The sequence below is a fragment of the Buceros rhinoceros genome, unplaced genomic scaffold (genome assembly GCF_000710305.1).
Source record: "Buceros rhinoceros silvestris isolate BGI_N320 unplaced genomic scaffold, ASM71030v1 scaffold986, whole genome shotgun sequence".
Lineage (NCBI taxonomy): Eukaryota > Metazoa > Chordata > Aves > Bucerotiformes > Bucerotidae > Buceros > Buceros rhinoceros.
In genome coordinates, this window is record NW_010419082.1 from 85,787 (window position 1) to 101,408 (window position 15,622).

Below are 15,622 nucleotides of genomic sequence, written 5' to 3' on the forward strand. Positions count from 1 at the left end.
CTTTCCCTTGTGAAAGGGAATTCTTACCAAGGATATTAGTCGTGGCATTTGAGTTGAAATTACAATCTGATTTCAGACACTTTTCTTTCTGAAGCAGTAAGTTTAAATTATAAAAAGTTTCAATTTATGAATTGTATATGCTTGCAGCATTTGTCTTTTTTAAAAGTGCAATAAGCTTTTCATACTGATGTCTCAAAATAGAGTTGTTCGTCATTATCTTTGTAAAGTCCAATTATTTCATGAAAGACAATCCCTTAGAAATAACAAGGACTTCCTGAACGTGCTGTCTGAAATGCAGTAACATTTAAATGTTTTCCTCATATGAGATGCTTTGCACAAATTTGAGCTTTCCAGAGGGCTTTGTCTAGCAGTTGCAGCAAAAGGTTTGCAAACTGAAATACAGCAGCTGACATTGAACCAAAAAGTATGTTCCAAATTGTTGTGGTTAGTAAAACAAGAGTGCCCTCTGTCGATGATGAACTTGGGATCAACCACTTGGGCCCAAATAAAATCTGTTTTGCTTGGAACTGACTCTTCCCACAAAAATTCGTTCTGAAATTAATACAGGTTTGAACTGAAATGCAAAAATTCCTCTTTACGTGCAGCCCGTGGACTCCTCCACTGAAATAATCAATGAAAAAAATAACACTGCAATGAGAAAGTGCTTTACCTCTTCATAATAATGGAGACTACTCTCAGCCATGCTCGTGAACGTTGATCTCATATCGCACTGCATGTTCTGCTTCCACCTGTCCCAATCTGCTTTCAGAGCATTATTGGCACATTCAACTTTGTCTTCAAGTTTCCCAATCTCTTCTGAGAACTAAATATGAATTGCAAACATTAAGAAATATTAATAAAGCTGCCATTTCAGAAGTGATTGAAATGAAGTGATTGTATTGTGGAGAAACAGAACTGCAGAACCAAGGCTAGTATGTAACTTCACACAGAAAATCATTCCCTGGGTATAAATTTAAATTTTATTTTTAATGAATAACTCAACATGATTTCTGAAATATTAATAACAAATTCTAGACCAGAATTAAAGCATTGCTGAAAATATTTTTATTGATGGAAGTTACAGACTTGGGCACCTCTTCAATACCATGTGCAGCAATGCATCTAGAAAGGAAAATATAGAGGGCTTTATTGAAGCAGAATCAACTACACAAAATAGATTTGACCAGAAGGACTGAGAAAATCCTGACATGACCTTTTATAACCTCGGGAGAAACCAGAAATGGGAGAAGACACAGAAATCAGAAGTGCAAACTTTCTGCTTTCTTGCCTGTCACTTCTCTCTGTCGTATGGAACCGTGTCTCTGTGTGACCATATGAGGGACAGAGAAATGCCAAAGCAGAGAAAGCAATCAAAGCAAGGGACTACTGCAGAGAAGAAACTTCCACAGCGATCCAGGATCGGAAGCCTTGAAGGCTACTCTACAGATGTTGTTTGCTTCTAATTAATGTAGATGCATGAAGTGACTTTTCAGCTAATGGGATTGAGTAATTGGACAGAGGCCCTCTCTTTGGGTCTTCCAGTCCTCGCAATAATTTTGTTCCCTATTGTCATTTACTAATCAGCTGTGTCATTTCTGGCTGGCACCCAGTCACAGAATGAGGTACCTCGTTTGCGGCTACAGGGCAAATTCTTCTGCTGGGACTGCACAGTGACTGTCAGGACCATCAGCAACTGCAGGAGGGAGGTCAGGCAGAAACACCACCAATAAGAAACGGCAAGCAGGAAGAGTTCATCTTGTGGTGTTTCCATTGCAACTCAGAAGCCATACACCTTCCTCCTTGTATTCTGCTGTCAGACAAACTTTTTTCCTCATAAAACACCCCTGCAAAGTTGGATAGGTCCTCGTGCTCTCTGCAGAGCTGGTACTTTCATTGATATGAACTTCAGGATTCCAGGATTAACTTCCAGGATTTTCAAGGAAAGCTTCTGCTATTGGCAGGATGCAGAAACATCAAAATTCATAGCAGAATGTGGGAAGTCTTGGTGCATTGCCTCTGGTTTGAGCCATGCAGGGAGCACAGCGATCCAGTGCAAGAGCCAGCAGTGCTGCTGCCATCAGACATGAGCTGAGCAGCACTGTCTGAAATGGTCACAGCACCTGAGCTCAGTGCTCAATTCACAAACCACAGATCCCAGATCAGGTTGATGTACTAGAATCCTTCAGCACTTAAATATAGCCAAAAACTCCTTAGCTAGTAAAGCTGAAAATTTCATGGATTTTCTCCATGTTTCACAATGCACAAATGAATAAACATTTTTAGCCAGTTTGATTTCTACACTTTCTAATCTTGATTTTTCCATGCTGCACTTCTCGATTAATGAAATAGGGGTTATTAAGAATGAAATGCAGAATATTATGAACTTGGGCTTTTCTGTAAAGTCTTCAATTATCTAGCCAGACCAGTAATCAAACTATGGTCAAGGGTAATTGTTGGTAAGTGTTGGTAACTACCAACACTGTATTCAATACGAAAATGTTAATCCAAAGTTTAGATGTGGGGAAATCACCTTTAAAGGAATTACAGGCTGAATTTGGTATCTTGGGCATGTCCCAAGTTAATTGCCTTTCCCTCAAACACCAGAAATGAATGCAGACAGAATACTGAAAACAGGGAATATATTTTTAGGTGATTTAGAGTAGGAAAGGTGGTTGCATCCATTTTCTGCTTCTGTTAGAAAAATGTCCCTGTATAGGAATGAGCTAGGCTACACACATAAAGAAATTCTCTGACTTAAGTCCTGGCTGCAGCAGCTTCCCCTTATATTGTTTTTTGTATCTTTAAGACATTTATTTTGCAGTTTGTTTTTTGTCTTGCCTTTTTAAAGATCTACAAATTTCTTCCATGGTGTAGTCACAATGTAATTGCGGACAGGCAGACTCTGTTCTACACCCCTGCCTGGAACATCACCCTCTGAAGCTCAAAAGAAAGTGTGTTTATCAAGGCAAGGGTTGGACTTAAAGTCTAAGGGCAGCATTACGCCACACTTGATCTCAAGAAAAGAGGTTTCACATTTGAAAAGAAACTCCCCTCAGCTGCCATGACAGCAGAAATTGGAGAATGGCTTGGTCTCATCAAAAACATCTACCTAGTCTGTTCCTCATTTACAAGATGTAAATTGTTACTGTTTATCCTGCAAGTTAGATACGATTCTGGATCCATTTTCTTACATTGATCTTACCGAGGCAGCTAGTGTGAAAACAGTGAACCTCACATCAGTGACCCCCCAGAGAAGGACAGCACAGTGCTAATCAGACATCAGCCCACGGGAGTGATGGAAGGTGGGAGCCAGATGCTGCTAAGGCAGAGCGCTACTGGATGTGAACGGTGCAACCTGTAGCCAAAGAGACTTGGCCCGCTATCCAAATCAGCCGCTAAGTGACACAGCAGCTTACCCTATCTCTTTAGGCAAAACAGCGTGGATTTCTATCTGGTACTTAATCCTACATGATGATACTAACCCTTCTAGCCTGGAGTTAAAACATAAGATACATTAAGAATGTGATAGATTCAGCATTTCATCACTTTATTACTCAGTTTCAAGCCTGAACACTAGGATCCTTAAGTTAGCATTTAATGCTTACCTGGTTCTGTCAAAGCATATTATACCAACCTTTTGTCAGAGTTAATTAGCACTAGTGGCACAACCCAAACTGTTTAAAACTCCCAGACCCCAGAGGGATGTGCTATCATACGCCTATGGAGCGTGGGAGCAATGCAGCCACAAACTCCAACATCTTCAGAGTCAGAGCTCTGGAGGTAAGAAAGGTCTAGCTAAGCAGGAGAACACCAAAGTCCTGCATCCAAAACCACAGTCTTCAAACCTTCCATACCCTGAAAAACTGCCACCTTCACGGACTAAATTTTGGAGTGGGAGATGAGGTTTTGGCTTTTTAGCAGCACTACAGGCAGCCTTCTAAAAGCCCAGTGGCAGAAGCACAGCTCAAGAAAACATTTTTTTTTTCCCCCAGCCAATATGCCTGATGTCTTGTAAAGTTTAATTTGCGATTCCAGCCTATTTCATCTGCACTGATTTGGATGGTTTGCATTCTCCTGCTGTAAAATCTCCTGTTTGTTAAATCATTTAGTGTTTGCTGTGACCAATGCTAAAGATCTCACAGCCTTTTATCAGCTCTAATGACAGTCTGAGATTCCTTATCTGTGGTGGAAATGTACTTCAAGTGAGATCAGAGTTCATGTCACTCATTGTCTGAAGAATTTCTGGCTACTAGATTGCACTGACAAGTTCAATCTGACATCTATGAGATCGTTAGAAACTACATGAGTTCTGCTTAGAAGAGAAATGTGCAAATACGGCCAAACTCAGGGTTTGATACCAATCCCAGTAACAGTACCTGTGTTGTGCATACCTTTTATTCTGAAATCAGACTGTTTGGAAATGTCAGCAACATATTTCAACACGTAACAAAAATTAAAGCATTGTAAAAAAACTGATTAAGGAAACAGTTAAAAGTTACTTGAATGGTTAAGAAGAGTAGTAAATGTTCTCTATGGCCAAAGTATCATTAGTAGAAAAAGCCTTCGACTTCTAATCAAGAAAAAGTCTTCAGGATACAGCTGCTACTCAATTAGAGAACACAGGATTTTATGGTTGGATTAGATTGGCAGACATCTGTTTTACTGATCTTGTGAGACTGCAAGGGGAATCAGGCTCTGAGAAACAGGCTATTTTGAAATGAGTAATAAATAGAGGGTTTGGAAAGATAAAGCAAAGATCTGAACACCTGGGTAATCACACTGTCCAAAGAATTTTACCAAAACTGTAAACACAGCTTTGGAAACACAGAAACAGTGAAAAAAGACCATGTTGAGCAAACTGATCTCAAAATTTTACTGGAAGCAAGTACAAACATCTCATTATGGAGTTAACTGTTGTCAGTATCAAACCAACGTGGTATGATCAATGCTATGCTAAAGGAAAGACACTCCTTTTTGTCTGTAACGGCTCAGGAAAAGAGCACAGGCACCTTGTCAGAGGGCTCCATCAGATCAGATCTGAAAAGACCATGTCCTGCCAGGCAATGTTCCTTTCCCTCCTGAGGACAGCAATAAGACTAGCTGCTAAACAAGCTTTATGAAATTGAATTGACTGCTGAATCGTTTTGTGCAAATGCAACAGTTTTTAGCAGGTTGCCAACAAGCCATACGAAGGATTAAAGGGACACAACGTTAAAAAGTTGATTTAACCAGTTGAATGCAAATAACTTATGTGCTATTGTGTAACACTCCCTTCTGCCAGAATAAATTATTAGAATCACAGAATATCTCAAGTTGGAATGTACCCGTAAGGATCATTCTTAATGCTACTAAAGCAACTAATGCATGCTGATGGCAGGTGGCTGCCCATGGCGCAGGGTGCTGGGGACATGGGCAGCTACGGGAGGAGGCTGCAGAGGCTCTGCCCATGCCCTCACAAGGCAGCGTGGGAATACAGTGGCCTGCAGCCAGCGGAGGACTAGGATCTGCCATTTCTAGCCCAACTCCCAGCCTAGGAGCCTTCTCCAACTTACCATCCTTCCTGCATTTTATAGGAGCTTCAATCTTTATAGGACAATCTATATAAGGACAAAGGACAGGCAAAGCAGCAGCAGAAGTAGAGAAACAAACACAGATCAGAGAACACAAAGGCAGTCAGATGAGAGGTCAATATAAGTAAAGAGAATTTCTGCTTCAGTAAAAAATAAAGCCAGGGTATTTACTTACCGTCCCACTGCAGCACACAGAGGCAAATTGTTACAAAATACATCATAGCCATCGTAGATATCAGACAGTGGTAATATATTCTTATTTATTCAGCTCAGTGACAAGAAATCAAATGAAAATGTGCGTTTCAAGTGCCAAAAGCTATCTAAACAGCTCAACTTTACATGAAAGGTAATTATGACAACCCTCATACAAAGTATGTGAAATGTCAAGGACTTTCTTCTTTGGTGTAGTAAAAAGTTGTTATTATTTAGTCATTTTTATGTACTATTTACACCGTATAAAACTTTGCGTTAACACTGTGCTAAAAGGACATTATTTAGGCTAGAGTTAAACAATCAAAAGTTTTAAAAATGCCAATACCCATCCCAGAAGTTCCTTTTAATTGTCCCACTGAGCCTTGCTGATGGTTCTGGGGATCCCTGTGTCCATGTCCTACCAGTTATGGTCTGACTTCACCAGAAAGAATGAAGATGTCATACTGGAAGTGAAAAAATATCCTGGGCCCAACTAGATAAGACAGAAACCTGGAAGAACAGAATCCAGAACTTTTTGTTTTAAGCAAGTTTAATGAATGGCTTTGCTTATTCTACTCATCTCCTCTCCCTCTCCTGCATCAATGGAGCAGCAGCTGCAAGAGCACTGCTGCAAATCTTACTTTCTTTAAACTCCCTGTGTAAACAGAAGTGAACAGAAATGCTAAAATTAAGCTTTGGTACAGTCTGTGTTGACAAAACCCAGCAGTCACTCGCTATTACCAGTGCTTTGCTCCAGCAGCCTCTCTACGGAGTTTTGCATCTTTCTGATGATTGCCTTTGCCCGGCATGCATAGCTACAAAGACCAAACCTTTTGAGAATAATTATGAGAATTACAGAGACACCATCCGGTTAGAAAGCAGGGCTTCAGAAGACACTCTTTTGCAGACAGAGTACGGCCTGGAAGATTTCAGCTTTCTGTACATACTCACCAGATCCTTTTCTGTCTTTTTATTGGCTAAAGCATCAACTCTGGAGTCGAGCTCACCTTGAATTTGGTCTCTCCTTTTCAACACACCCTTGATATAGAAAAGAAAAAAGAAAAAAGTAGTAAACTGCACCAGATTTTAGCCATTTATTCTGAAACCCATCAAACAACTTGGCTATTTAATAAATCAAGCAAGATCAAAGAATGGTGGCACTTAATAACTTGGACGTGTACTTTCCTCAAAAAAAAAACCAACTTAAAATCATGAACACTTATTTTTAAATACCCATTTTTTATAGTGTGTTTTTCAAAATCTTAGTGAATCCTAAATCAGTGCTGCAAAAATCTGCTATACACAGTATCATTGCTAGCTGCATGAGGAAAAGTGCAACATAAGTTACTGAGTATCAGCTCAGCTTACTATATATTTGTATTTTAAAACAGCATCAGGAGTTTGCCAAATCTCATGAATAAAAGTATCTTTTTTGAGAAAAAGTTACAGTATAAAGTAGGCTAAAAATGGTATACCAGGCATTACTGAAGCTGTGACTTTAACCTTCAGTATTATTTTTAAGTGTCTGACATAGTTCAGAAAAATAAGATAAAATTGATAGATGTTCTAAACATTGATGTGTTTATTTTCAGCATATGTAATTATTACCTCCTTTAAAACTGTCTGATCAGGTATTAGATTTTTAGATTTTAGAAAAGGGAAGGAATGTTACTTGTTAAGCTGCAATCAGAAACAGCGTAACAGATAAAATATCCATTTCCATGCTCGTTTGCTTTGTGACCTTGACAAAGCCTTACACATCTCTCTTTGCCTTAGATTCCTCATCTGTAAAAGCACACTCAGGTATGCTTATCTCACAGAAATGTTGCAAGGCTTTAGTCCTTTAACAAAAAAACCCCAAACAAAACTCAAAACCTTCTTTTACATTACCTTGCCACAACTGCTTTTACTGCTTCTTCTGCACATACTAAAGAGATTTTCAGTATTCACCTCTAGCACGGGGCACGCTGGAATAGCACAGGGCACAAGCAGCTCTACCCTCTCTAGCTGTCTTATTCGACTGAGTTCTTTCTGAAATCTTGTCACTTCAACAAACACAGTAGAATAATGTAGGAGGTTAATTTTCAAATAATTTTTCAATTTTTCTTTGTGAATAGGTACTCACTAGAAAAAAATTGGTAAACTTGACTTTAGAGAATTCTGAGTAATAGATTAGAAATACATACTGATGCTCATAAATCTATATTTCAATAGCTCAGAATATCTTTTGGTTAGATAAGTACAGAAAATGTTCAGCTGTAAGCACAGAAGCAAAAGTAGTATGTCTGGAACAGCTTTCCTTCATATTACAAATGTTTTCTCTTTTACTATTTCTTTTGCCTCTGTTTTAATTATTTGGCAAGCTTTATCACAAATATTCCTTAAATTATACAGTAAAACCAATTATTTCAATATTAATGTGCTACAATTCTAGACAAGTGCTGACTTCTAATGGCAAACAGAGGGACTGTGTTTTTAAAACATATTATTATACTTTTACAATTTTTTGGTGTAATATTTAATGGTACCCCACCACAAACCCCTCAAATAACAGTACGTGGACCCACATCCAATTTATTGCTATAATCATCTGTACCCTGAGGCACAGCAGTACTCTGCGCTCCCCAGATTTGCTCTCTGAGTCAGGAAGGAGCCATCCCAGATGTAAATATTTTAGCTATGAATTAATTTCTTTCCCCATTTTAAGGCTGAATTTTCAAGACCAGAAAATACAAGGATTGTATTGTATTGACCACACCTCCTTCTGCACATTTGTGCATGATCTTGGCAGCACTGCGCAAAGATCCCTGTGATGAGGGGTTAAACATACCTCTGAAAGCAGGTTTTACTAGCATGTGACTGCCCCTGTTGTATTTTTAGCATGACTAGTAGTTCCTTCTCCAAACTGCGAGAAGGTAGTAAGAAAAATAAAAATCTATGGCAAGTGGAAGGAAAGAAACAGCTGTGGAACAGGAATGAGCTACCAGAAGATCCTCCTCTGGGCAGGACCACATGGCAGCCTAATGCTGTGTGGCAGGTGTTGCATCAAAAACACTGCGAGCGGGGAAAAAAAAATGCAATGGGCAACACCTACTTGTAACCTGTGCATGAGAAGCCAGGTAGCACTCTGGGTTTTGCCCACAGAAACCTCTCTGTGCTCTGCACAAAAAAGAACACCTGAGAAAGGGTGAGCCAGGCTGCAGTCTGCAATACCACGGACAGGCAGCATCTCTTCAATAGCATGAAGGCTGGGATCGCTCATGGGTTACAGGCTTAGAAATTCTGAAAAATAAGTTTGGAAGTGGGGGAGAGGAAGACTACCTGCAATTGCTAGGATGGTAATCTCTTCAGCCCTTTACGCAGAGCAGTACCTACCCCCATCTACCTGCATGTACATGTAAAAAATGTGGCCTGTGACATTTTGTATGGCCCCTCTTTCAGTGAAACTTCTTTGAAAGACAGAAATCATCGCAGCAGAAATTCTTAACCTCTAAGCTAAGCCTTTCTGAGGAACTCGGAATGCTCTGCACAGTGCCAGCAAAGGCTCTGTTAACCTGGGTCTTGCTCTCGCCAAGGCCTGTAACGCCCTCTCAGCCCCTGGGCAGAAAGCACTGCCGCAGGAGCTGGGTTCCCAGCAGTAAGGCAGGGGTGGATAATGCAGCCTGCACTGCTCAAAACCTAGACAAAGAGGGGCTTGTACACATTTTCTATTTTCTGGAGGCAGCAGAGTGGGAATTATGACAGGCTGAATTCAATTACTTAATTATGTTGATTATCCATTGGCACTGAGTTTATCAACTCTGTAGTCACATTTTTTACATTCTTTCGAAGTGTAAAAAAAAAAAATATGTACATAAAGGGAACTGAGAGCATCAGCTTATGGCAAAGACTAACACATGCTTATATAATGGCACAGGGACTGGAAGTTCCCTCCTGTTCTGGAAAAAGAAAACATAGTTGAGGAACATCTCCTAGAAAGGGAAAAGCCTCTCCACTCCTTTTCCCCCACACAATCTGTTACTCGATGAGTTCATATTCCAGCAGTGTCAAAGCAGGACTTTCTCTGCTGTTGTTCCCCAAACCTTTCTGTGTTCCCACCTCTCTTCTACAATCCAGAGCTCTCTGAAGAGGGCGGAACGAGACACTCTCTAGCACAGCTACCAAGGGCTGTCTGCTATGCAAAACTGTCAAACTCTTCTCCTCTGGACGGGGTGACGCTTGCCTGAGTAGCGAGGGAAACAGGACCAACTGCGTTCCCTGCTAATGGGCAGCTAGCCTGTGTTTAGTAACAGCAGTCAACAGAGGGACCGCAAAATCATTTTCATCAGTGACAAATTATTTTCTAGAGTTTGTCACTGGACTAAGCTGAATTTTATATACAGCCATAAGTAACCCTTAAGGAAACCTTACCATCAGAATTTCACTGTAGAGAACGTATTCATGTAAAATGGGCAGCAGGTTTTCCAAGAGCCCTGCCATTCGCTTCTCCGTAGCCTTGCAACACTTGTCGATGCAACTGGCAACACCTTTTAGGGAGTCTGCTATATCTTCTTCCGATGCTGACCAGAGTGTGTGGATGGGGCCGTACTCCTTCATTTCATTAAAATACTCTTAACAGGAACATATACATATATTACTCTTCTGTCCTTAACAGGTGTCTAAGTGATACTAATTGCAATTTCATATTTACTGTGAACAAAGCAAGAGACTAAGCCTAGTGTTTAAATTTGCTGAAATGACCAAGGTAAGTAAACTGCAGTTCATTGTGTATGAATTAATAAACAATGTAATTAAGTAGTAATTAATTAATCAATTTGTAATTAAATAGTTCCTAGAAATCCATCAGCAAAAATACCCCAGTCATTTCAAAAGGACACATGTGCTTAGGAAGACCTGAACAACTGTATTTAGATCACCCAATGACCTGAATTACTTCATATGTTCTTCATGAAGAGGGAGAGGAGCCATAGCAGCCCTGGGCAGCAGTTGATCTCACTTGCTGCTTCTGCCCTGAATTCCTCTGCAACAGTAACGCTCCGAATCCTGTCTCAGTTATTAAAACTAGTAGCCTTGGCATGTCCCAAAAGCTTCAGAAGACACACTGAACTTCGCTCCAGTTCTGCAGGAGGTATATCCTTCAGTAGTTTTTATTAATCTAAATACAAGGATATCCCATGAATTATTTCTCTTACATCTTTAGGCCAACTGAACATCTGTAAGCAGAAAAGCGGCCCAGAATTCACTGTGCCATTTGGCAGGGCTAAAGCTGGGTAAGGCTGGATATGATCTGGAAGCTGCATGTTCGCAGGAGGGTACTGTGAACGCATTAGTCATGTATTAAAAACACAGTGTCATCACAACTGAATATATAATGAAATGTCCAAGAAAAGAGGCAAAGCAGCCAAGTGTCATGAAGAGTGTAATGTTTCCTTTGAGAATAACTGCACAAAAAAACCCTCTGTGGAAGATGTAATTAAGGATCCCATGTTAAACTACTACAAGCAGAAACATTCTCTGAATCACAGCTATCAACAGTTCATATCCATGACAGCAGGGCCCTGTGCACAAGTGTCCTGCCAAGTGCTATTTGGAAAATCTAGAAGATATAACCTACAGCATTTAGGGGCATGTCAAAATTCATAAGGTTTTCTAAGAAACACTTTGGCACTGATGCCTTGAACCTATGGACCTCAGCCAGCTATTTCCACTGAAATGAACAATGTCAAAAGGAACTCTTTTCACCAACGTGTATTTTTCTAAGACCCCTCCAATTTAGAGGGGACACGCTGAGATCTGACACAGTACAACACCACACAAGGGCTCAGATATTAAAGAACACAGTGTGGCTCTTCAAATTACATTATATAGACAAGAAAATCCCTCAAGTGCTGACCAGCGGAAATTCTACTAGTCTGAAATCAGTAGTTTAGCATTCCAAGTAGGTCTGCAAACTGCTGTTACTTAAGAAAAAAAAAAGAGATTATCATCCTTCTTAAGAAAACTCGAACAGCCAGTTTCCCATGACAAATTATGGCCAAAGTAAAGCTATTAAAAAAAAAAAAAATCTGCTTGGTTGATATAGAAAAAAATGTGCAGAATGAAACCAAAAAAGGTATGTTTAGACATCTGGAATCTAGACAGCACTACGCCAGTATAAGACAGCACAGAAAACTGTGACTATTGACAATCCACTGAAAAAACAAAACAAAAAGTCACGCAGCTTTCCAAAAAGCACAAATAAAAAGATAGACATACTTGCTATTTTTCATCTTTCTAAGTTTCTTACCAAATAGTTCAACATCAAGTTAAAACTCTATTAACAAGTTATTCAAACTAAATTGAAGGTCTGCCAAAACAATGACCATTGTGAAAAGCACAGTATAAACACAAATATCCCTTTTCCCCTGCTTGCTGGAAAGAGTTTTTCCTTGGCACAACGAAATCTAGTTTACTTTTCCAATATATTAATTTCTGAAATTAATGAAACTGATACTTACCCCTTTCCTCCTTGTAAATTCTGTGAGCTATTTTGTCTAGTACAATTATTTTCTGACTAAATGTTTCCATGTAATGGTTCATTTCTGTAAACATTTCAGGACGATTTTTAACTCCTCCTCTTACTGAGGATGCTACAGCTTTGACAGTCTGTCCCATCCTGCTCAACAAACCGGGACCCTGCTTCTTGTGTGAGGAGAGTTCCTAAAGACAGAACAAGCTCTGTTTACTTCCAAGTAGTTTTTTAAATTCTCTGAAAATAATGCATACTTTAAAGCTTTTTTAAAAAAAAAAACCCAAAAATATATACATAAGCTTCTATATGTCTTTTTAGTCTATAAATGTTACTTTAAAATCATTAGACCAGTGTCAGAACTGTACCTGCCATATGCGTTTATCAGTTAAGCCTTTCCGGGCAAACAAGGCATGCTGAGTCTCACAAGAATGACCAAAGGTGGCAGAGAAGCTTTACCTTTTCATTCCTTAGGGTGAGTTAGCTAGTTTGCAATTTAGCCTTTTGAATACGAAAGCAGAGGTAATGATTGCAGAAATAAGTCATTGAGAAAAGCAAACAATGTTCCTACTGGAAGAAGTAATCCATCTATTTTTTTTAACTCTTTTTACGTGTCACTAAAATATCCTTTGCTGAAGTTCAGAGGCAGCTTTTCAGAGTACAGGATTCCAGCTGTCAGCTAGACACATCTTCCAAAAATACAACAGGAAGTTCAAAGATGGTATTTTTCTTTTATGAGACTAGTATAACTTTTTTAAAAAAAATTAGATGAAAAAGACAATGCCATGCCAAAACAATAATTGATTTATAATACTATTTTGCATATAATCTTGGAAGATCATATGTGTACCAAAAAGAATGCAGAGTTGAAATACTATGAATTTGGCCCAAAAATCCACAGAAAGCAGCGATGAAAACTGCTTTGGAAGGTACAGCAATACTTATGGCCACATGCATGATTATCAAAAGCACAGGAGAAAAGGTTATCTCAAGGGATGAATATTCCAGAAATCCCCTGCCGCCTTCTGACACCTCTGTATCGAGCCATGGGGGGACATTACGGAATACTGAACTAGGGAGACCCCCGATAAACTGTTTTACATACAACACGGTTTCACATAACTGTAATAAAAATAAAGTCATTTTACCCAGGCCTGCGCAGTAAGGAAAATTTTGAAGTCTTCATTAAAAGTTAAGGTTGGATGATCAGCAATACGGTTCAAAAATTTATGTAAAGCTTTTCTTCGAGTCTCAATGAACTCATCACTAAATCGTTCCATCATTCCTTTCATTATGAATTTTTCAGGCAACGGCTAAGGAAAAAAGAAGAAATATATTGTATAATTTGCATAATGTTAGGGGTATTCTAATAGTTCTACTTACTAAAAAATACAGGCGTAGCTTGTAAAATCCACCGTGCAAACCACTGTTACAAAGTTATCATATTCAAAAATGGTGTAACATGGTTCTTGCAGCACACAGTGGAGAACAAAAGTACAACTAAGAAAGGACATAAATTACTGAGAATTACTGCAAATGGCACAATTACAAACATAACAAATACCTTTATGGGTTTTTTAATTATCACATACATATAAAGATAAGGAAAATAGGTTGGTTTAATGTTTGTGAGACTTAAGAGACTGAAGAAAGACATCAGACATCTCTGTGTAAAACTGGAGCCATCTTACGAACAAATTAATATAACCTAAATTTTAGCAAACGAACAGGAATAATCAGTGTTGGATGTGCTTCTTCAAGTTTGCTCTTCAACCAAAGGAAATCCTGATACCGTCTTCGAACTTCATATTCACTGGAGTCAAATTCACCACGAGATGTCTGAAAACCAGAGGCAGAAAAAACAGGTCCAGGTTAGAATACCAGAAAAAAAGACAACAGAATAGTTTTAGATTCTGAAGAAAAGTGAGTACTTGAAGGGAATGCACATGATTCTATTTTGCCCATGTTATTTCCTTGCTGTTTTTTAAAGTGCAATGATCAACTACTTAAAGAGATAAAGAAATCGAAGTTCTATTGTAAAAAAAAGCAAAGCAAAGCAAGCACTAAGCTTACTGACTTATAATAAATAGCCTACCAGAACGCTTCCAAAAGATGTTAATCGTTTGTTTAGTGTGGCATTTTCCACTTAGCAATCACGGCTGTGTTCGTTGCTTTTAGGTACTTCTTTTAAAGCAATTAGTAATCTACAAGTGAGGAAAGTCCATTTTTTAGCATTCTGGGGAAAAACCCCAAAGAGCTGAGAGGTCCCCTTGGGGACCTACTAACAGTAGTCAACAATCCCCGCATTCAAAACATGAAAACTTCAGCATATCATAGCAATAACACTTCCTGTGCTGCTTAATGGATTCTGCGTTCCATCATCAATTCCAGTTTTGCAGCCCTTTGTTAGCACTTGCCAACAAACCTTTAATGCCTAGAAAAAATGCTTATTACAGTGTGGCAAAGTCATCAGACCATGAGATTTATTTTATGACTTCTCCGTCTTCTAGAATCAAGCCACAAAGAGCCCATGTTTTCATTAATGTGTGCTGTTTAGCATTCATTGTTGCACAGAGATTTATAATGCAATGCAAGTAAATTCTGAAAACCTCAAAACATGCTTTTGTAATCTAAACATTTTGGAGGGTTGAATAAATTTTTTTCAAGGTATGTGAGAGGAATGCTGTTACTTTTATCATCAGCAACAGCATTTAAAATTAAATACCATAAGAAAGGATAGAATAGATAAAAAAGCAAAAGTATTCCACTTTACAGCCTACAAAAACACGCATAAAGTGAAAATTATTGCTAGCAACCTAACAAAGATAGCTCTCTTCCTACTCTTTAAATATTTTATGAGGAATTGATACCTCTTCTTATTTAAGGATGAGTAATTCCCATTTGAAAATTTGGTTTTAAATGAATCTTTTAAAAAGAACTCAAAGTAAAATAAATTAACTGTGCAATTCCCAAAATGCAGCCTGCAGAATATTTACTGGTAATCCCCAAAGAGCTGGCTGGTCTCACAAGGCTGACTTTCTTCCTTATTTCCAGTAAATAACTTGTATTCAGGACAGCTAAAAATATACTACGTTGTTCCATACTACTACTTTTTTACTGGAGAATTGTGGCAATTTCTCCAGAAATCATATGCAGCTGTAAATGGGAAACAAATGTCCACGTGATGGTGGACACTGTAATTACAAAAGAATGGAGCTGAAAGACCACGTAGCAGGTAACATTTACGCAAGACAAAAGACTGCTAGCCTGCAAGTGATCCAAAAGTCATAAATACTTGGGCTAATAGTGTCTTTGAACTGAATCTGTCTTTCTGCTCTTCCAGTATTCCTGC

At 38.8% G+C, this 15,622-nt stretch overlaps 1 protein-coding gene across 1 annotated transcript in view; it reads right to left on the bottom strand.

The window, feature by feature from the left end:
• SNX7 (sorting nexin 7) overlaps nt 1–15,622 on the bottom strand; it is a 24,422-nt gene that overhangs the window by 8,260 nt on the left and 540 nt on the right. The window contains exons 2-7 of the mRNA XM_010138746.1: nt 13,999–14,109; nt 13,419–13,583; nt 12,260–12,461; nt 10,173–10,372; nt 6,714–6,800; nt 671–823 (exon numbers count right to left, since the gene is read on the bottom strand). Of these exons, the coding sequence (XP_010137048.1) occupies nt 671–823; nt 6,714–6,800; nt 10,173–10,372; nt 12,260–12,461; nt 13,419–13,583; nt 13,999–14,109 (918 nt within the window). The remainder of the gene's footprint in view (nt 1–670; nt 824–6,713; nt 6,801–10,172; nt 10,373–12,259; nt 12,462–13,418; nt 13,584–13,998; nt 14,110–15,622) is intronic.